At 43.7% G+C, this 23,720-nt stretch overlaps 1 protein-coding gene across 1 annotated transcript in view; it reads left to right on the forward strand.

The window, feature by feature from the left end:
• LOC144770057 (ATP-binding cassette sub-family A member 10-like) overlaps positions 1 to 23,720 on the forward strand; it is a 1,719,125-nt gene that overhangs the window by 140,248 nt on the left and 1,555,157 nt on the right. Inside the window, exon 5 of the mRNA XM_078654288.1 lies at positions 13,247 to 13,341. Within this exon, the coding sequence (XP_078510414.1) occupies positions 13,247 to 13,341 (95 nt within the window). The remainder of the gene's footprint in view (positions 1 to 13,246; positions 13,342 to 23,720) is intronic.

Genomic DNA, 23,720 nt, shown 5'->3' on the forward strand with positions numbered 1-23,720 from the left:
TCAATGATCAGAACCTAAGTAACATACAATGTTAAACAATGTATAGGTGAACATTTGGTAATGTCAGGGGATACCTCACCTTGAGTAAAAAAAAAGGACACTTTCAACCTTTTTTCCTTTGTCTGATACCCAGGATGTACTAACCATCTGCTAGGAGGATTTAGCATTGGAAATGTGTAATGTGCAGTGACCAGTGAAAATATTGATGCAATGTCAAAAAGTACTGTCAATTATTTAAAACAATTGCTGTTAATTGAAGTCATCCGCACCCTTAATGAAACCTGGCAAATTTCAAATACAAAATTGTTAGAACAATTTATTAGTTTCACATGTTTTTCTGTTTTTAAATGTATCATCACAGGCACATTAGCACTTTACATTTACACCGGGTGGACAAACTACAACTCCCATGAATCAAATTTGGTGAAATCAGTAGTGATGTCTCTGAAAATTGGTAATAAACATGGAGAAAGAAACTAGTTGAAAGCATCCCAGGAACAAGACCTTGTAAGACGGATACGCATTAGGAATGAGCTTCACAATCACTTTTTTTGTAGATTTAACAAATCACACCCTGCCAAACATTAGGAGTGCAGAGTGTTTGTTGTCTTGCAAGCCAAATATATGTGGCAATAGTAAGCGGGTTGACTCACCCACTCTATCTCCTGCACCCCCTTGTACATCAGCACCCACCCTATCAAATGGTGTTCCTACTATGGGAGTGGAAGTAGGGGGGTCTTCTGCTTTTCTCTTCATTTTCTAGGGGCCTGGCCAGTGGAACAGGGCCTGCAGGATGCATCTGAGGTCATTCTCATTGGGGCCAATTAAAGTGATGAACCAATCTTCTCAAGGTTTTGGCTTGCCTCAGATGTCCTGCCAGGAGAATGTCATGAGAATGTCATGAGCCAGATCCAGTAGGATGGCCCTGTAGCACTGGAGGAACATCAACACACAGTTTGCTCCAGGCTCAGGAACCTTATGCTCACAATAGAGGAGATCATTCTCCAAATAGAGCAGGTGATCACTAGAGGTGTCTCCATCTACCTGGACCTCAGCCCGTGACTTTAGGTCCTCAAGAGTGAGATACTCTCTCTGTGCTTTTCAGAATTCTGCTGGGGAGGGCACTTTTCAGTTTGCCAGCCATCAAACTCGGGCAGGTGGCCCAGGGCATCAATGCCCTCCCCTGTAGGTTCCAGGGCATCAACCTCAGGTTCAACCTCATCGCAGACCATGCGAATATCATAGCCGGCTTTCTGATGCCCCCTACCATTCCTCTTTTTGGCAGGTACCAGGTCCATTTTTCCCAGCTCCAGGTCTCTGTGGCTTCCCTCCTGTGCTGACATGGCCCATGTGGTTAGGCACACACACTCAGGCAACCCTATTTCTGCAGGATGGACTGTAGCACCACCGCATTCCAGATAGTGTGCTCCAGGTCATTAACAAGCAGACAATCCACAGGCATGGCTGGACTCACAGCTACCCTTAAGGAACCTGGGACGCCTCTACTCAAAGGGAACAAGAGCCATGAGAATATGATTCTCATGGTTGTTGGCTGTTATGACCTGATGAACCACATTAGGGACTAACTGCTCTGAGGTGACAGCTGACAACTAACAGTAGTCATACTGGCTACTCTGCCTCTCAGAGCCACCACTCATTGTCCATTGATGGTGACCCACTGCCTATACTTTTTAGTATAGCAAGAAATGAGTTGCTGCCTTTTAGGGCAGTGGGTCCCCATTGATGTGCCTGGACCTGTAGCACTTGTAGAATTTAGAGGACAAATATCCTGAGGATATATTTTTAGAATAACTGTGTATCCTTTATTCTTGTCTGATTCAGACTGGAAATCCTTAATCTGAGAACTGTTTTAGCGGCCATAGGAGATTTCTTTATTTTTATTGTTTCTCTACCCTCTTCCTTCTGGTGGGGACCCTCTCTACCATTTTGGTAATCCTCCACATACCTTCTTGTGGACCCTGCAGCTGAGCAAGTGGTCAGACTCCTTTGCAAACTCCCTGGAGTCAGTGAGCTTGGAATCTATAAGATTTTGGCACCAATCTGAAACCCAACCACTGAACATGTGCTCTCTTGCAATCAGATTGTATGGCTCATTGTAATTACTCACTACGCCACTGGAGTCAAGCTATCCTGGCTGATGAAGGCTGATAGCCAGAAACCGGTCCTAGGATGCTTAATTCCGGTCCAGGGAAGACATGGCTTGGCAGTTCGGTCTGGACTGTTCCTATGAGGCACAGGGTCAAGACTGATTTGCATATGGCCATGTCTGAACTGGGGTGGCTTGGTGAGCAAAATAACAATGGATTAAACCCAGATCGGTGACTGGGGGGTGACTGTTTTGCCATTGTGCAACATTCTGTCCATCATCTTCTGTGTTTCATTCTAATTACTCACATCACTGCCCTTCACCCAGCTATCTAGTGCCTTATAAATGTAATCCAAAAAATTCACCCAAGATTGGTGGGGCAGCTACTGAAATCCAGCCTGTAGTTCTCATGGGTGAGATCAAAATTCCTTACAAGAGCTTCCTTTATGAGTGGGTATTTCTCCTGTCACCCTTCCTTTGGGCCAGCAGTGAATCCTTTCCCTCATTGAATATATGCCTCCCGAAACTGGCTCCCCAATCCTCCCTGGGGGCCCTATGCATCTCTAGTGTTACTCGACTTGTCTATGTCATTCAGCACAACACCGTTAGCCACCAGAACCATGGGGATGTGATTCTCCTGTCTCAAGTGCACATTAGATTGTCACTGACACCATCAGTGATGGAGTGTCTGAGAGCTTTTAAGTCCAGCTCTTTTTGTCTCATCTCATGAGCCAGTAGATGTTTCTTTCTCCCCACAACAAGTTTCCTTTCCTCCAGTGTCCTCTGTTCAGCATCCTCCTCCCTGGCTCTCTTTCAATTTTGCCCCTCCAAGGCTTTCTCTGCAGTAGCCTCCTTGGCAGTTGCTGCCTTTTTTGTACCTGCAACCATTTTCTTGTTACATGCAGTCAGCCTCAGTTTCGCCAGCTGTAGTCTGACTTACCTCTCTGCCCTGCTGTCCTCCAGTTTCATGGAGGACAGGTTGTAGGAAGGTACACTACTGCTTGCTCTGGATCCTCCCTCATCTGAGGGCATTGCCAGGAGGTGTTCATCGTCCTCTAGTAGTTCAACCTCATCTGCACCTTCCTCCTCCTGTGCTGTAGTTAGCAGCTGGTGGGCCTCCTCCCTGAAGGTTTTCTGGAGCTCCTGTCCCTTTGAGCTCTGCCACAGTTTAACTATCAAGGTTGTTGAGATCCATCTCCATGTTTGCAAGCAAGTATAATCGTCGCACATGTGAGGTAGGATAACATTTATGGAAAATAGGAAAGTTAGCTAATCAAGAAGAATCTTTAAAAAAGAGTCAATTCGGATGTCAGATTATTTGGGTGATTTTTAGTTTTACACAAATCACTGAGTGGATGAATATTGACTCCCACCACTGAACACCAATGCAAGAAATTAGGGCCCAGATGTAGGTAAAATAGATTTACCGATTTTAAATTACCGAATCATACCGATTCGGTAATTAAAAATCGGTAAATCTAAGGGGTTGAGATGTAGGAACATCCAGATGTTCCTGCTACCGAATCGGTAAAAATCCGTATTTACCGATTCGGTAAATACTGACCGGTAATGGCCCATTCATTCCTATGGGCTTTGAAGCCCATAGGAATGAATGGGGCATTACCGGTCGGTATTTACCGAATCGGTAAATACAGATTTTGACAAGGGTGCAGGGGGTGTCACTTTGACACCCTCTAGCACCCCCAAAAAAGATTCGGGGGCCATATGGCAGGCATACCTGCCCTAAGGGCAGGTCTGCCTGTCATATGGCACAGGTGTGCATGCACACATGTGCATGCACACCGGAATCGGTTTTTTACCATGAAGTTGGATTTCATGGTAAAATACCGATTCTGTAAGGCTTGTGGGACTCAGAAGAGTCCCACCTACATATCAATAATACCGAATAGGTATAAATACCGAATCGGTATTTTACAGATTCGGTAAATTTACCGATCGGTAAATTTACCGAATCTGTAAAATAATGTGTCCCTACATACCGATTACTGAATACCGGTCGGAAACGGCCGAAAATACCGATTTTCGGCCGTTACCGACCGACCTACATCGGGCCCTAGATTACTGTTGTAGAGGGTAGAAGTCCCTCTCAGGTAAACAACCCCGATCCTTATCAGGGTGGCCCAGTAAAGTTAACCTGTACTTAAACCTCTTGTAGCTTGGCACAAAAGTAGTCAGGATTAACTTAGAGGCAATATGTAAAGTATGTAATGTAATGTAATGTAATTGTGCTTTTCTATAGCGCAGCTATCATTCCAGGGAGCATCTTGGCGCTGTAGCCCGTAGCCAGATAGAAACAGGCCGGAAAACTACTCAAGCATCGGGCCCTGCATACTTATACCAAGGCTTTGCACGTGGTGTCCGTAAGATTGAAAATCCAGGTTTTCAAAGCTTTCCTAAATAGGTTCTCAGCGGGGATTTGCCGCAATTGTGGCGGGAGCTTGTTCCACGACCTGTAACCTATCATTCCAAGAGATTTCCCTCCCTTTGTGACAAGCTAAAATTTGGGAATCAACAGCAGATTCATATTTGAAGACCTAAGGTTACGGGATGGCACGTAGCGTCTGAAGCGATTCAAAAAGTATTTTGGCCCTCGCTGGTGGTATGCCCTGAATGTGATAACTAGCATTTTAAACTTGATGCGCTTATGAATTGGCAGCCAGTGAAGGGCCTTAAGCGCGGCCGAGGCGGACGACTTCCTCGGCCACCCCAGGACTAGAAAATGTATGCAGTACACAAACAGTATTAAAGTAAATGCACAACGCAAGAAAATTCCTAAACAAATTAAGAATAATAGAGGAAATTGGAATAAATAAAATGACAGTGAAATGAACAAAATCTGAACAGTAGAACAGAAGATATTGTTTTTTAAACTTTTTGTATGGAAAATAGCACCTAGAAGCAGAAAGTGCCACTCATGGTCCTCTGGTCATGCTGTACCGTGGGACAGTCACAAGTTCAGGCTGGCTACGATGGAGTGCGGGTCAAGTAAAGAGACCAGGTTAGTCCCTCAAAAGTTACCTCCTAAGTTTGGCGAAAGAGTTCTGTTTGTTTTGGAGGAGGCCTTGTGGAGGGGGCTTTCTGTGTGAAGAGCAAGTCGAGTCTTAGGGACAATCGTTACAATAGTGTGAAGGTCCGGTCATCGCTGAAGCTTCGGGCTGGTGGTTGTTGTGGTCTTTTGTTGCTGTAGTGCAAAGTAAAGGCCTCACATTGCCAGTCGCGATAGACTGTCGCTGTCTATGTGAAGAGCAGCTGTCACTGGAGCTTTCACCTTGAAGAGGCCCGTTAGCTGTTATGAAGAGACCAACTTCAGGATTTTCACCTTTTTCTTCTTGGAGGAGCATCCACCGATAGTCAAGGGTTTAGGAACTGGAGAAACCTTTTGGGGGGATCTGGAATAACTTAAGCAGAGACAAGTAGCAGGGTAAAGCAGGTCCAAAAAGGTCCAAACAGGTCCAGTTGCAGCTGATCTGCTAGGCAGTTGCAGGGAGGCCTTTGGAAGCTTGGTGTGTCACTGAAGCTCAAACAGGTCAGCCAACTAACCATTGAAGTCACTGTGGGTAGCCTGGGATTAAGGCATGCAGGTCCAAACTTCCTTATTCAGACAGCAAGCCAGTGCCTCAAGCAGCATGGCAGTCTTTCTGGAAGTGCAACAGTCCTTCTTCTGGATCTTCCACAGGTCCAGAAGTGCTCTAAAGGGTGGCTCTGGAGGGTCTGCCCCTTGGAGAAAAGCACACTAGAATTATAGTATTTTAACTAAATTGACTATGGATAAGCGTCCTCTTCTTAAAGTTTGAAGCAAAGGGAAAATAGCCAAAATAGTAATAGCTGTGAATAGGTAAGGACCGGGTTTTAGTAGTCAGGAAGTAGTGGCGCTCCAGCGATATTTGCGTAATAAATCTAATGGGACTTGTTATTGCTGATAATGGTGCTAGCAGGAAGGGGACACCCTCACAAACCCCTTAATCTGTATAGATTATAACAAACACAAGTTCCTGCGCACACATATAAATTTACAAATACAACGATTACATTCTCAGAAACAGGACCATTCGACAGTAGGTTCTTAGTTCCGATCTGGATTCTTTAATCGTATGCCAGAGATAATAAATACAAACAGACAGCCGACACGTGTTTCGTTGTGGGAAAACGTAATCGACAACTCTTCAGGGCTATACGGCTTGTTCCAATTGTAGTAAAGCCCACTTCCGGTGATATTTCCAACCCGGTTGGGTAACATAAATTTTTTATAATCGTCTCAAATTGTAAGGTCCACGGATAGCTGAATCAGCTATAAACCGTCCAAAGGGGTAGGAAGACACCAGTATGTGGTAAAATTAGATAATCATCCTAGTCCAAATATACCGTCAATACTTGAACAACACTCCTCGGAGGTCAAAAAAACGGCAAATTCCGGTGTGGCACGGGTACGTGCTTTCACGATCACTGCACTCATGAAATGTCTCCACTTCCTGGCGTCTTTTTCGAATAACGTGTCACACGTTATTCGAAAAAGACGCCGTATAGCCCTGAAGGGTGTAAAAGTAACACCCAGTGCATGAAGAGGAACAATGTAATCCTGCATGTCGTTACATGGCTGACATAGAATACAGGGAAAGCACAGCAGATGTAGCTGAGCTGGCATGCCACGCACCTGGCAACCTCAATAGGGCAAGATTTATTTAGACTAGTAAAAATCTAGCGCCACAATATGGTGCTATCACCATATTACTTTTTTAATTGATTAAACAAACTTTTTTTTAAAACATGCCAGCTGTCGATTCAATCTAGACATTTGTGTATGATAGTAGTTAAGAATAAAACACAAAAAAAACAAAGGATAGGAACACTCCTAGATTGATAAGGCTGTGGCTGGTTTGCGTGACACCTCTTACACTGAGTATCAGTTGCACTAAGTTAGTGTGCCCACTATAACACAGAAGTGATCAGATGTGTCCTATTTGTAGGTGCAATCCTGAGGCACAAACGTGTTGCCCAGGCAACAACCAAAGGAAAGCTATATAATACGCTGTGTGGTAGTGTAGACTCTCTTCCGGAAAGGCCAGCAGAGTCAGACCAATTGGGTTGTGCTTAGTGGAGCCTGGCATCATTTATGCAAATTATGTTTAAGGGATGGCTCTAGCACTGAAGCGGCAGGGGGTTAGGTGATGGGCAAGCGACAACAGAAAATCCTCTTACTTTGAAGTCAGAGAAAGAAAAGTAAAGGTATGGCCACAAAAACAGTGTCTCACATTTGACCTTGGTCTTGAAATGCACAGCAAATGTAACAAGATAAGAACAAGATTTATAAACCTGTTTACAGAAACGGAGCTGGAGTGCGTGAAAACATGAGCACTATGGTGAAGTGTTCTTAAAGAAAGAAAAAAATAGTTCCTAAAACGGTTCCTGAAATGTTAGCAGGGGATGGATAGAAGTAATTGGTAATGCTCTCAGGGAGGGCTAAACACAGGAATAAGCATTACGCGTGCATGTCATGGACAAATGAGAAGAAATGATATGAGAGCAATAATGGAGCTGGCAAATTGGAAGCCTATGGGTGGGCTGAAGCCCACAAAGTATATATAACATGTCTCAAAGAAAAAGAACAAGCACTGTCTAAGCGAGACCTAAAACTGGCATTGCTGTGGTTAGGAAGGATTGGTTCCCAACAAAATATTTGTTTAGAGTAGTGTGTTCATGTAAAAAAGTGGTTTTATGAGTCATTGTTTTTTATTGTTCATGATCCAGGTTGCTCTCCGACAATGCTTATATTTTTGCTTGGAACTTTCTGTTCACTAGCTGCCAAGTTGTTCCACGTCAAATTTGACTCCTCCAAACCTCCTGATTGTACGTTGCACCACATGATGTTTTTTCTGTAAACATTAATTGAGAAGGTCAGAGCATTTCCTGTAGACTCGAGTAAACTGAAAACGATACCAGCAGAGCTGATTCATTTCAGGTGCTGTGAAAGCTTGTCTCTACTTGTAAACAAAATATATCCTTTATTGCCAGCTGTCAAAAATTGTGCCCTCCAAGCATATAGCTACTACATAGATCTGTCATTTGTTACTTCTTCATATACAAATGGCAGCTGGACTTTTAAGAGGGATCAGCTCGTCATGAAATCCCCTTCAATGTACATTTCAATGACACTCAAACTGCTATCTCAGAAGAACAAAAGACTATATTATGCACACTTTACATGTAATTTACCCCAGGCATACAAAGTCATAAGGGGACCCACTGACAAATTCTGCCCCTCCATTCTATTTCCCTCACCATCATCGCAATTTCCGTAGATGTATGGTTGTTTAAACATACATGTTTGCATGTATGTAATGTGCTTTTGTAAAGCATCCCTACGGTTGAATCCAAACATTCCAAAAAACCTTTTTGAGATGATAAGAGAAAGAGAATCTGGCATATTTGGGCCACACTGTCCACTATGCATTCCTTTCCAGTGCCAACTCAGCCCTTCTTTTTCCCTGATAGCAAAAGCAGTGTTTTTTTGAAGATGATTGCCTTCCTGGAGCATCTGGTAAAGTGCCCTTAACATCTTCTTGCACATATCAGAAGGAGGAAGTTGAGACCTGAGGGGACAGGAACTTGTTTGTAACATCCATTTATGTCCCACTGTCATCAGCATTAGCAAGGGAAAACATCCCATTCAAGGCCAAAAGGTGGCTACTAGAATGAGGTATATGTCTTCCCTCTGCAACTTGGACAAACACTTGGGTATCAGGGGGAAAGGAGGAATGGCATACAAAAGAAGGAGAGGCCAAGGGTTTGGTAATCTGGATAGAAACATTGGCAGAAGATTATTCACTGAGGTGGCAAACAAATCTATCTTAGAAGAGCCAAACCTTTGACACAACTGGTTAAAAATACAGGGAGCCAGACAGAAGTTGTAGGAAGAAGGAAAGACTGTCTGCCAGAACATTGTCCTTTCCTTGAATGTAAATCTCTGCCCAGCTGGGATCCCGTTCCAGAATGCTTGTTTATGTAAGATTTTGTGAGGGTGATGTCTGTTCTTACCAAAACAACCTGACTGCACAATAAATGAGAGAAGAAGAACAGAGCAAGATATACTGCCTTTATCTCGCTCCAATTCAAGGACTGAATACCCTCCTCTGGCAACCACTTCCCTGAACTGAGAGATTGCCCAAGGTCATACCCCACCCCACTTTGCTGGCATCTGTACTCATAACCTGGGGAGAGGAAAGGACTAAGAGGAAACCCCTTGCCAGTTTCAGAGGGTCCAACCACCACTGCATCATCTGCCAAATGTCAGTTGAAACAGGCCCCATGTGTGCCATTGGCTGAGATACAGGTTTTCAAAGAGACAGGAGGTGCCAAACCAGTGAACTCAGTTGTAGACAAGTCTAGGGAACCTCAAATTCACAGGAAGCCTATATTAGAAGAAAACATAGTATATTATTGCAAGGAAACAATGAGGCAAACACAAGTGCATTTCGATAGAGAATATCATACCATGTGACCCTGCAGGTGTAACCAATCTCTTGCTGATACCTTTGTTCACTGGTCAAGAGAAAGCAGTAAACCCCTATGCCGGGACAACTGGAGCCTGACCATTCCTAGATCCATCTTGAAATGAACGCTAATGTACTCTAGATCCTGAGTGGGCATGAGATGAGACTTTTCCCAATTTATTAGAAGAGCAATGTCCTTCAGAACTAGGCAAACAAGATTTATCTGAGTTTAAAAATGAACTATGATGGGTAATTGAGCTGTCAGTTGTCCAGGTAATGATGGATCAATACGTCAAGCTTATGGAGATGTGACACAACTGGAACCATTACTTTGGTGAAAACCCTCAGAGAGGTTGAGAGACCAAAAGTGTTTAGAAGTTGAGAGACAAATGACGACCCTCCACACAGATACTGATGATAAGGGGGATGAATGGGGATGTAAAGGTAGGCATCTCTCAAATCTAAGGCAGCCATCAATTCTCTTGGGCAAATGAGAGGAATTATTCTCTGAAGAGTGTCCATCTTGAATCGAGTCTTGTTCAGAAACATATTTAGATTCTTTAAGTTGATTATCAATCTAAACTTTCTGTACCGAAAACAGTGGAATAAAAGCCTTTCCCTTTTTGGACTTCTGTAACTGGCGTGATTGTAATATTCTGCACCAGCTCTGCAATTTCCTGTGCAAGAGCAGAATCTCTGAATGCTTTTTCTGGGAATAACCAGAGGACTGGACCTGATTTAGGAGGTGTGCTCCAGTGTGTATCCTCTCTCTGTGATACGCAAGATCCAAGTGTTGGAAACATCTTTTTGCCTTCTCTGAAGAAAAAAGGAAAGTCGTCCTCCCACTGGGAGGTCGGTATAGTCAGGAGCACATACTGAGCTTCACACGAGGACGAGGTTGAGGCCTGGAAACCTACCTGTTGGGAAAGGATTGAAGCTGCCTGTTTCTACCTTGAAGTTGAAAATGAAGTTGCCACTGACATTTCTTCTTGGGTGTCTGAGACAGATCTGTTTTTCGCTGAAACCTGAAGAATTGAGCATGTTTCTTGTTTTTGAAAGCTTTATGAAGCATGCCTTCCAAGTCCTTGCAAAACTGGTTACTACCAGTAAAAGGCATATGAAGCAATCCCGATTTTTGAGTACCATCAGTCTTCCAGTCTCTCAAGTATATATGGGGTTGAGCCGAAATGGAGGAAGCAACAGAAGAAGCTGATGTCTTCAAAATATCATGAGATATCTGCAAAAATGTAGTCGGCGTTTTCATATTTGCAAATAATTCTGAACATTCTACCTCATTCTGAATGGCAGAAGTGAGAGATTGCTAATTTTGACAAGGGACTGAGAGGCATAAAGGCAGTGCGTCCAGGCAATTTCAACCCTGAGAACCATATATTTTTAAAGAATCCTCCACCTTACAAGCCACAAATTCTGAAATGGGAACTTTCTTGGTCATAATTGCAGGACAGCCTGTAAGATTAGCCAGCATATGGTCTATCTTGATAGCTGATGGAATTGCCACATCCAGTGGCGTCAATCGCTCAGGTGCGGAGAAGCAAGCAGTTCCTTTTTGTTAAATAACCCTCACACACCCTAGTAGTGTCATGCTTCATCATCGGGTTCACCCTGCCTCCTAAAGGTCAGGGTGGGCTCGACCGTGTTTCAGGGAGCACTTAGGAGAGATAGGCCAGGTGGTCTAAATATAAAAATCCTCCTACGTCTCCAGGTATCCCTTTATTAGTGGAGGAGTAGGGGGTGTTACAAATTATATACAAAGGAGTCTGCAGGAAGTAATGGTCCTATGACCCTAGTGTCTTGCAAGTATGTTTCAGCCCTTAAAAATGGCCACTTGGGTCCTGGGCTTTCTCCACGGCAGTTAGAGGTTCCCTCCTTGGATGTTCAAAGGAAGGGGGGTATTTCCTAGCTCTTCAGATTGAGGATGCAGAAATCTGCAATCTCGTAAATGGTATGAAAGGTATACGTATCTTCCATCCAGTTTCCTCATGTTTTGTATCCACCCTATTGTAGAGGATTATATGTGTCTCAGGGGGAGCAGTAGTAGGGGTAGCATTGTAGTCAAACTTTTGTCAAAGGTCCTGCCCCTCAGTGCCACCTACTCGGGTCCAGGTCTCCAAGCATTCAGTACCACCTACTTGGGCCCGCGTCTCGGGGCTTAACGATCTGTAATGAAGTACCGATGCGCAGAAGAAGAAAACAGGAAATTATTTTGGTTTAGATCCTCTATTACCAGTTTGGTAGGAGGGGCTTGGAGATAAGGGAGTAGGTTTTGTTTTTGCTTTAAAACTTCCGATTGGCTCCAGCTAGGTCATGTGGTGCCTGGCTAAAGGTTGGACACCTCATAGTGGTAAGTATTGATACAAGAAAAGGCTTGAGAAAGTAATGAAATAATCCTGCTCCATGCGGCCAACGCAGTTTTAACGTATAAGAAAATATATGTACTGAGAGGTACAAACAACCTTCCATCAAATACCAACCAAGGGCTTGCTCATAATCCTCAACTGCATCTTACATTTGTTGACACTAAGTCTCTGGATGTATGATATTTCACTACCTGTGGAAAAAGGTGAGCATTCAAATACTTAAGAAAATGTTCTGACAGGCAATGGAAGTCTGAAAGGGTTTATTAGGAAAACAAAAAATAATAACCTGTGAATCACGGAATCAAATAGCAAGAGTATCCCCTACCACAGTCAAATAGAGCAAATTCTGCAAGTAATGCAAAGCACAAATGTATAATCTAAAGCTCATATGTTTTGAACAGTAAGGTGAAATAATTCTTAGAAAAAATACAAAGTGATGTCTAGTCTGAACTCATGAGAAGAAGAGAACCATTCTTCAGATAGAAGCTATTACACATAAACATTGTGGCTTGTTTTCTCATCTTGGCAGCTATGAGGTTAGAAAAGTTCAATGCCAGAGATGGCCACTTCCATTGGGTAGTGTTAGTGTGAGCCAGAAAACATGGTTGAAGCACGTTACAGTTACACTAATGTCATTTTACATATTCCACACAAACTGTAAGCCACTATGTTAAACAAACAAATACTATGATCAGTCCCAGAAAATTGGTCATATTCTTTTTCTCATTTTACATAATTACTGTTTTAGTATTTATTTCACCGCCTTTGCTCACAAACTATTTTCTATAAAATGTTGCACCAGATATAAATGGTTACATTAATGCTGCACCATGTTTGCTACCTACAAGATTAGAATGAGCCCCACGTATACAAATATCTTGCATGTTGAAGTGTACAAATTGTTTTTGCTCTGGTCCCTATAATAAAAGCTACAAATGTAATCCAGAAACAATTAGCTCCATGTTTGCTCATTGGAAATATTTTCTTGTAATAAGGTTCAGGCTAAGTTTGAAGCAAAAAAAAATTATATTCCGTTTTTTACTTTACAAGAAGGAAACAATCGAGTCAAATGGATTTTATTTTTAAAGCAGTGCCAACCCGTTTATGACAGGGCTCATTGATACCCATTGCCTTTGCCATCAATGCCACTAAAATGTGTGCCAGTGTTCTCTTTTGTATGTGACACGTCTCAATATACTTGCCATTTCTTCAATGACAATGAATGTCTTTGTCATGATCATTCCCTTCCACAGATTGCGAGTATCATTCAGATTTCTGTAGTGCCTCGAAGTATTGGTTGAAAGGCTTTGTGTTCCTGCAAGCAAGCATAGATGCTGCCATTATTGAAGTAAGTAGACATTCCAGTTTGTAACATGGAGCTTCAGTAACTTGGAAAGTTAAACTTCAACCGTATTTTAGTTGTTTTAAATGTCCATACACATTATCATATTAGTGCAGTACTTTTAGTGTCGTCGCAATGTGTCAAAAAGTTTCTGTGACTGGAAGGAAAGGGGCGCATTGAGTCAAAATGTTGTATTTCCATCTACCTTAAAAAGTATGTGGTCTGCTAAACTGTTTTACCTAATGATCTTTTGAGAAACAAATGAAATTGTGACAAATGTTATGTTATGTTATGTTATGTAATCTTGTATAGCGCATGGCTACCCCAGCGACGGGGCGTCCCAGCGCTTGCGGACATGCCAGGTACTAGTATGGTAAAGGAGGTGCTAGATGGATGCAAACAACCAGGTTTTTATGAGTTTTCGGAATTGCAGGTGATTTGAAGTGGCCCGAGCTTTAGGGGGGATAGAATTCCAGAGCTTACGGGCCAAATACCTGAAGGAGCGGCCACCGGCTCTGCTCCTCCGAATTCTGACAGTACAGGCAAGTGAGAGGTCCGCTGAGCGGAGTGCGCGCGTGGGAGTATAGAAAGAGCACAGTCCCTGCAGAGTTTGGGGGCCAACATTATACAAGATTTTGTGGGTGAGGCAGAGGGTTTTAAATTGAATGCGCTGTTGTATAGGAAGCCAGTGTAGTCGACGTAGAAAGGGGGACGTGTGGCAGGTTTTGGGTAGAGCAAATAGGACGCAGGCGGCGGCGTTCTGAGCTCTTTGCAGCCTATTTATTGCAGTCATGTTGGATCCTAGCATGAGGGCATTGCAATAGTCCAGGTGAGATGGAACTAAAGCCTGGACTATAATCTGGCGAGTAGCGGGCTAAAAAAAAAACAGAATGGGTTTAAGAGAGCGAAGACGCCCAAAGCAGGTACCTGCCACTTTTTGAGCATGAGACTCCAAATTGAGTGTGTTGTCCAACAGCACCCCCAGATTTTTTACTGACTCCTTGGGTACAGGGGCAGGTCCCAGCGCCTGAGGCCACCAGTGCTCTTCCCAAGTCTGCGTGCCATTGCCAATCAGGAGTACCTCTGTTTTAGAGGCATTAAGCTGAAGGCAGTTGTTAGATAGCCACCTTGAGATCGCCAGAATGTCTTCCTGGAATTTAGTTTGGTCCTCCACATTGTTGTTAGAAAAGTTGAAAATAAGTTGCGTGTCGTCCGCACATGATGTTAGTAGGATCTTACGTTCCCGGGCCAGCAAGGCCAGGGGGCGGACGTACACATTAAACAATGTGGGACTGAGCGCAGACCCCTGAGGCACTCCACATTCAAGAGGGAGCTTGCTGGATGAGTACGGCGGGGCGTGCACCTGGAAGGAACGGTCAGATAAAAAAGACGCAAACCAGTCCAGGGCCGTTTCCCTGACTCCGATCTCCCACAGTCTCCCAAGTAGTATCTTGTGGGAGACCGTGTCAAAGGCCGCACTCTAATCCAGCAAAACCAAGATAGAGGTTGCGCCCATATCCAGGGAGGCCCTTAGATGTTCTGTGACTGTTAACAGGGCAGACTCCGTACTATAATTAGCACGGAAGCCATTCTGGGACTCATCAAGGATCCCATTAGACTCCAAGTAGGCAGTCAGAGTGGAGTTGACATGTGCTTCCGCCACTTTCGCAAGATAGGGAAGCAGCGAAATAGGTCGGAAGCTGTCAGGCCTTAAGGGATCCAAAGTTGGTTTTTTCAAGAGGGGTAGTACTTTGGCCTGTTTCCAGGATTTGGGAACATCGGCTTGCTGTAAAGATCGATTAATCAGCTCACGCCCTTCCTGCATGACAGAGTCATGAAGAGATCTGAACAGATCCGGTTTAATGGGATCATCCGGAGAGCCTGATTTTACTCTTAGGGCTAGGTGTTCCATCTCTGGCTGTTCTATAGGTGGAAGGGTCAGGAGGAAGTAGGGAGGGTCAGAGATGTCTTTATCAGGATTAGAGGACCCTAGCGGGCTGCCCAGTTGTAAAGAATCATATACGCCTTTAACTTTATTGATAAAAAAGCCAGATAGTTCTTCGCACTGTGCATTTGACACTATCAGATTGCCTGCGCCTACCGGGGCTTTAGTCATATCTTTGACCAGGGAAAAGATCGTTTTAGAGCGATTTGTACTTGAAGTAATCAGATCTGTGTAATAAATGGCTTTAGTTTTCTTTATAAGGTTATGGTAAGCTTTAGTGGCCGTTCTGAACTTAATTTTGGCTAGGGGGTCACATGATCGTCTCCAGGTACGTTCTAGGAGCTTACAGTGTTTTTTAGTTTCCGCAAGAGTCTCCGAGTACCAGGGGTGGGTCTGAACTCGCCTAGGTCTCAAATATTTCATGGGGATGAAATGGTCTAGAGAATTATTTATCCACTCTCTATAAGCACAGTCTGCTTCATCCTTGTTACCTGACCAAACAGGGCGGGTATGGTTAAGCCTAGCTTCAAACTGAGCTTTATCTAGGCAGTTCCAAGGACGCCTCCGTAAGGCGGGAGGAGGGGTCTCCCTACCGCTGGCTGGGATCTTAACTGAAACCGAAACCAAAAAGTGGTCAGTCCAGCTAAGAGGGCTGGGGGATTCCGCTGTAACATCCTCTATATTAGTAAAAACTGGGTCAAGGAGGTGACCTGCCTGATGAGAGGGTCCCACAATCAGTTGATGAAGCTGGCATGCTTCTAAATCGCCCAGAAACTTCGATATATTGGGGGAGTCTTGCCGCTCAAGGTGAAGGTTGAAATCACCAAAAATATTAAAATTTGCTGATTGAAGCGCTAGTGACGAAATAGTTGCTAATAGCGACTCTTGAAATGCACTTACCGGTCCTAGGGGATGGTATACAAGAAGCCCTGTAAGAGTAAAGGTGTCAGAGACCTTTATCTTAAATAGTGCACATTCGCTGCTAGCTATGCTAATGGCCTTGAGGGTACAAGTGTATTTGGACTTGTAAATCACCCCTAGTCCACCACCCCTACCGATAGGTCTGTTTTGAACACATATGAGATATTCTGAAGGGAGGGCCAGAGCTAAGATAGCCGTAGAATCCTCAGATAGCCATGTTTCTGTCAAAAACAGAACGTCTGGCCTTTCATCTAAGAGGAGCTCATGGACGTCCTCATGGTGCTTTACCAGAGACCTACAGTTAAGACTCAGTATGAGTAGCTTGGAAGAGCTGGTGGGCGCTAGGGTTGCACAGGATAGCGGAGGGCAAACCCCAGACGCCTTAAATCCGCAAGATATGCAGTTTATGGTAGAGGAAATGTTCAAACTATTAACAAAAAACATCTATGTGGACATTAGAGTGTAGCAGATATAAGTCCGGCTGATTCACAGTGGGTTGAAGCAACAAGTATGCTAGCTTTACTCCTTGTTTAAGGACTGGCTCACTGTCATAGCTACAGAACGCTTTGAGGAGCAGTACTATTGAAATTACATTTCACATTTCATAATAATATATTTGACTTTTTATATAGCACTCTTCACAAAATTACTTTCCTCTTGACACTAACGCATATTGTTTTGATTTAAAAACATTTTTGCAGTCAGTTTTACAGCAGGTTCAATTGTTTGTGTTACAGAAGTGGTAGCAAACCATCAATGCCAAAAGAGTTGCTGGAGGAAAATGACACCATCTCCCTTTTGGAAGCTATGTCGGCATGTGGACTCACCCAATTGGTGAAAGGACCTACTCATCGAGCCGGACACACGCTCGATGGCATTTTCTCGAATGATCAAAGGCTGACAGTTACCAACTCTCTCCATCTTTCTTGGTCGGATCATCTGGCCGTTTCCTTTGGTCTGACTTATCCGACCCAGAATATAGCTAGAAAGTCTCCAGGGACGGTGGAAGCACGTAGGAACCTTAAAAGCATTAAGGAAGATTCCTTCCATCCGTGGATACCTAGACTGTCTACCGTTCAGGAACAGGACGTCTCATCAGCGGTCTCACAATATGAAAAGACCATTTCGGAGGCCTTGGATCTTCTGGCTCCTGCTAGGTCCTGCTATACAGCCAGGAAAAGACCCTCAGCCCCCTGGTTCTCCGAACAACTAAGGCTCTTTAGACAACAAGTAAGGAGACAAGAGCGCTTATGGCACTCAAGCTGGAACTTTAAGGACAGAGAAGCACATAAGATCTTGCTTAAAAAATATAAGCTGGAAGTGATTAAGACCAAACAGGACTATTTCACGGCCCTCACTTCCTCACTTTCGTCTCCTAAAGAGCTCTTCAGAATCGTTGATGCCCTCACTTCTCTCCAGACCCCAGACCCGGTGGTTGCCTCCCAGGGGCTCTGCAACGAAATAGCCTCTTTCTTTCAGTCCAAAATACTGGACATCCATAGTGCTCTGGAATCCCTCAAATCTTCTACCACTATGCCTTTAGTGCCCGCTATTTTGGATTCTAACGGCGCCTCTTCTCCTCGGCCCATGGGTCTTGAATTTTTTCCCCCTCTCTCCTACAACGATCTTGAGATCCTCCTTGCCAAAACCAAATCTGGATCTCCGCTAGATGTATGTCCGCTAAAGATCCTAAAGCAGTGCAGAGAATCCCTCCTTTCCCCTCTGGTTGACATCATGAACAGGGCGATGGAGGAGGGCGTTTTTCCCCAGCAGTGGAAAAATGCTGTGGTAAAACCTCTGCTCAAGAAGTCATCTCTTGACCCTGGGGTTTTAAAAAACTTTCGCCCCATTTCGCTGCTTCCGGCTCCCGCAAAAATGTTAGAAGCCCATCTAAACAAACATCTTGCTTCATTTGTGGAGAACTCCGGATGCTTGGATCTTTCCCAGCATGGTTTCAGGAGGGAACATAGCACCGAGTCTGCCCTCACCATAGTGCTTGATAACATCCGCACGCGGGTTGATGGGGGACAGACCTCCCTCCTGATTCTCCTGGATCTCACGGCTGCTTTCAATACCCTCTCTCCCTCAGTCTTAACATCTCGACTGAGGGATATTGGAGTGCAGGGGGCGGCCCTGGGACTCCTTTCCTCTTTTCTCGATCATAGAGAGCAAAGGGTGATGCTGGGTCAGTTTCTATCTCCATCCCTGTCTGTGCATTGTGGGGTCCCTCAAGGGTCAGCGCTTAGTCCTACCCTTTTCAATATCTACGTGACCCCCCTTGCCAGACTTATTAGATCTTATGGGATGGAGGTAGTCTCCTATGCGGACGACACCCAGATCCTCGTCTCTCTCTCCCAATCAGTTACGTCGACTGCCGCCAACTTTAGATCTTGTATGGAGGCAGTCGGCCAATGGATGATTCACAATTCATTGAAACTGAACGGGGAGAAGACTGAGGTGATGGTGTTTGGAGGAAGGGAGGATATTTGGTCCGCCGAATGGTGGCCGGACTCTCTGGGTGCCTGTCCGGATCCTACATCCTCAGCCAAAAACCTGGGGGTCATGATCGATCCTATCCTTAGCATGTGCCAACAGGTCAGCAGGACTGTATCGACCTGCTGGGGGATCATCCACATCCTTGGGAAAATCAGGCACTACCTGTCCTTACAGGCAAGAAAGCAACTGGCTGTTGCCCTTCTGGGCTCGCGTCTGGACTATTGCAATGCGCTGTATGCTGGACTTAATAAGTGCCAGCTGCAGCGCTTGCAGGTGGTTCAGAACGCAGCGGCCAGATTTGTTCTCGATCTACCCCAACGTGCCTCTGCCACCGCTGCTCTGAAGCAGCTACACTGGCTCCCCGTTGCGGACCGCATCCTTTTCAAGTCCATGTGCATGGTCTACAAGGCCCTAGCTAAAACCAGCCCCACTGGGATTGGTTGTATCCTGTCCCGTTACAATCCCAGTAGGAACCTTCATTCCTCTAACAGACTCCTCCTCTCCGTTCCTCGTGTCCGGAAGACCAGATGGGGTGGCAAGGCCTTCTCCAATCTGGCCCCTAAATGGTGGAATGCTCTACCTCTTGAGGTAAGGTCCCTCCCCACTCTTCAAGCCTTTAGATCTGCCCTAAAGACTCATCTCTTTGTGCGTGCCTACTTGTAGCAGTACTGCTGTAATTTCTGATCTGTTATGGATAGGCGCCTTGACACCTTCGGGTTGAGTACGCGCAATACAAGTTGCTTAATAAATAAATATGTGCAGATATACCGTTGTTTTTGTTTAGGAGGCAGACTCCCACTTATGTCTACAGAACCTCATGCATATAAACTCCTGCCTCAGGAAGGGCCGGCCATATTTGGCTTCCCTAGCAGGACACAACCTTTCAACCAGACATGGTTGATGAAAAGATTTAATGCCACATTCCCATTGATAAGGCCTCAAAAGGAGGCCATTCAGAGTCCCGCAGTCTCACTTCACCGGTTGTTCCTATTGAAGAGGTGATGATTGCAACTAGCATAACAATTGCACTGTTCAGACTTTCCTATCAGTATGAGTCACTATCAGAGAACATTTACTGGGCATGAAAATTCACATTTTCCACAACTGCGTTCAGTAGAAAGTCATGATTTTAATAAAGATATTGAGGCTAATATAATGCATTATCCTCATTATTGACCTCACACAGGAGCAATAAGGATAGAACACTGAATTATAACCAGAACCTGTAACATTCCAAAAATGCATAAATACTCAGAACACACAGCCATCTTCCTTCTTCTGTGCAGCAGATGAAAAAAATGCCCTATCCTGACAAAATATAATCCAAGATTTGAAACTTTGTGAAAAGCTTCTTTGAGAAAACTTCTTCATTGGCCTCTCACCAAAGCAAATTTCAAACATGCCCTTAAACAATAACAACAAGCATTTGCAATGCAGTAAGTCTTGCATTTTCTGGAGTTAGAGCGCCGTAAATGACTAACTGGCAGATGCATCAACGTAGCCTTTTGCTATTCCTAAATAGTGATTTTTAAGGAATCGCTATTTAGGAATAGCAAAAGCCTATGCATGTAGGAATCGCTAATAAAATAGCAATTCCTTAACATTCCTTAAATGCTACTTGCAAATTGCTAGTCGCAATTAAGGAATGCTGTCCCATTAATTCCTATGGGCCTACAGGCCTCCAATGTATTGGAGATTGCATGAACAATTTGCGAGTACCAGTAGGTACTCGCAAATTGCTCATGCAATTTCAAGGGTGCAAGGGTGTCAAAATGACACCCTGTTGCACCCTTGAAATTGATCTTTGTACAGATGTTGCACACACACATGCCCTAAGGGCATGTGTGTGCGCAACATGAAACTTTGAAAATTGCACAAAAGTGCTTTTTTCAAAGTTTTAGCAAATTACCATGAAGTCCAACTTCATGGTAATTTGCTCCCCCTATTAGTGAATTCGCTATTTATTTGACTTTCATGCATTGCATTTAAGGAATCTCAATTTGGGATTCCTTAAATGCAATCGCAATTTAAGGAATCTCAATTTAGAGATTCCTTAAATTGCGATTTTTGCATTTGGGATGATGCATCCCAAATGCAAAAATACCGGGAGCAAAGGGGCAGATTCTCAGAATCTGCCCATTTGCTCCCGGTATTTACTTTGATGCATCTGCCAGAATGTGTTTTATCTTTGTGTTTTGGTTTGGAGTGTAGTGGATGTCTGAACAGAGACACAGCTGCAGCAATGCCTAGAGGAGTTAGAATTAGGAATGACCACTGGGACCAGAGAAGCAGGTACAGCATTGTGTAGAGGACTTAGAAGTAGGAATTACCGACAGGACCAGAGAAGCAGCTAGCAGCACTGTGTAGTTGACTTAGAATGAGGTATTACTGACAGGACCAAATATGCAGTTGCAGCACTGCCTAGAGGAGTTAGAATGAGATATTACCGATGAGATCAGAGAAGCAGGTAGCAGCACTGTCTAGAGGATTTAGAATGAAGAATTACAGAGGGTACCTGAGAAACATACAGCACATACATTTTAGCACTGATTAGCAGTGGTAAAATGCCGAATAGTCCTAAATCCAAGAAAAATAGGCTAGAAAAAAAAATGGAAGAAAGCAAAACGTTTGGAGATAACCCTGTAAAAATGGCTGGTCCAATAGGCATAGAGGGTAAGGGTGTACAGTTCAGTGGCAGAGATTGCAATGTTGCAGAGTAGAGTGTGAGAGTGTAGTGGTGTAGAGGTGCAAATAGAGCAGTAGTGTAGAGTACAGTGGTGAAGAGTTGAGTGCAGTGGCCTTTAGTGCAATGACAGAATGCAGTTGTGTAGTGTGCATTGGGGCAGAGTGCAGTGGTTAGGAGTAGAGTGGCGTAGAGTGCAGTGTCATAGAGTGGAGTGGTACAGAGTGGCATTAAGTAGATTGCTTCAAAGTGAAGTGGCGTAAGTTGGAGTGGTGGATGTTAGAGTGCAGTTGCGTAGAGTGGCTTAGAGTATAATGGAGTAAAGTGGTGAAGAGTGCAGTGGTGCAGAGTAGATTACAGTGGTGTACAATTGGGTTGGCATAAAGTGCAGGGGCATAGATTTCAGTGTTATAGAGTAAAGTGTATTGCATAGAGTGCATTGGCATAGAGTGCAGTGGTGTAGAGTGCAGTATGGCAGAGTAGCATAGAGTACAGGGTAGAATAGAGATGCCTAGAGTGGAGTGGTGAAGAGTGCAGTGGTATAAAGTGATGTAGTGTGGAGTTGCATAGAGTGGAGTATTCTGGGTGTGGTAGCATATTGCCATCACAGACAACACATTTTCAATTGAAATGACCATTACATTTGCACAAAGATACAGTTTTACAAATAAAACTATACAGCACAGAAATTATGTGTGGAAATGGAATTACCGATTGGGATGATTTGTTTTGATTATATATAAGTATATGCTTCCAACACACTTCAGAAATAACAAAAAAATGTGCTTTAATGGTGTTCCTAATTTGTATTCCTGCATCAACTTCCTGAATGTCCCCAAGATGTCTTTAGCAAGGTTGCAACCTGAAAAGGACAAACGGCTAGTATGGTATATACAGGAATGGATGAAATCTGAAAGAATGATTTTCTGCATGAACCTTTTCTATTGAAATAGTAGTTAAATGTAGAAGGCAGCAGTAGTCTAAATTGTGGCGCTGAGTTGCACTTTCAGGCGTTTTCTATTGAAAGCCTTAGCCTTCTGAGTGAGAGAGAGAAGAACTCTGTTTATGTAGACCCTAGTCTTTAAACAATCGGGTAAAATTCAAAGCCCTATACAAAATCAGCTAAAAACAGAGAATACAAACCCTATTAAAATCTAACCATTCCTTCTATACACTCCACCTTGTTACTTCTATTCAACATTTGATTTCATTACTGAGAGTCATTAAAATCTTTAAAAGTGTAAAAACTTATGTACAATCTAAAACAGAGAATCAAATCTTTATCCATTTGCTGTAAAATATTGAATCTGTTTGAATTTGCGTCACCCCTTATTTATCCTTCCTTTAATACTAGAAATAGATTACAGGGGGGGTTTAATATCCTTACTTGCACTTTTCCCTAGCCAGAGCATTCACTCCTTTCAAATATTACCCAAGAGCAATTCCTATATCTAGATGTTCCATTCTTAATAATAAATCGATTGCTTGTGCTCTTGCTCTAATATCATACTTTAAAAATAAGGGTCACAAAAACTGTTTCCTCAATTCTATACTCATAAGGCAATCCAGTAGTATGTGCACTATTCCATACTTAGTCCCTAGCCCACATCTACATATACCATCAGGGTACATAATTTCATTCATCACTCTCCCTTCCATTCGCCAGGGGATAATGCCAATTCTCATTTCTAAGATGTCCCACCTAAATCCATGATTCGGCAAAGCTTCCAGGTAAGGATACCCTACATCAGCTTCCCATACTTCTATCATGTTATTGACAGATTTGTTATTTCTTACATACATTAGGTCTTGTGTTCTAGAAAGTTCCCTTCCTTGTGCTCTTAAAGAGCTTTTTGTAAAATTAACCTCTAAGGAGTTTTGGGTTACCCCCACCTTTAGGCAGCACATTATCTCCTTTATTTTCTTTTTTGCCTCGGTTGCCCATCTTAGGCTACTTTGTCGGATCTCCTCGCTACACCAATGTGAGACCTTTTGGGCTTCCCCTTGAGATTGGCGTTTCCAGAATCTGGCCACTAGCCTTTTGGCCTGGGTATTCCACCCTATCATTCTTGTTTCAAGTCTTATCGCCTGTACCATTGCTGACTTAGGAAGGGACAGAAGCATTTTTAAAGCCTTACTTTCTTCCCGGTCCCAGTCGCCTTTCCCACTAAAAAGGAGCACCACTGCTCCGTATAATACTTGTGGGAGGACCATGGCTGTGAAGGCTTCCAGCATGGGTTTGTTTGACATATCACCAAAGTTTTTATTAAATTTTTTCAAACCACCAATGAATGCTGAAGCTTTTGCTTTCTGGTTTTCCATATGTTTGTTCCTATTTAG

Source organism: Lissotriton helveticus, chromosome 7, assembly GCF_964261635.1.
Source record: "Lissotriton helveticus chromosome 7, aLisHel1.1, whole genome shotgun sequence".
Lineage (NCBI taxonomy): Eukaryota > Metazoa > Chordata > Amphibia > Caudata > Salamandridae > Lissotriton > Lissotriton helveticus.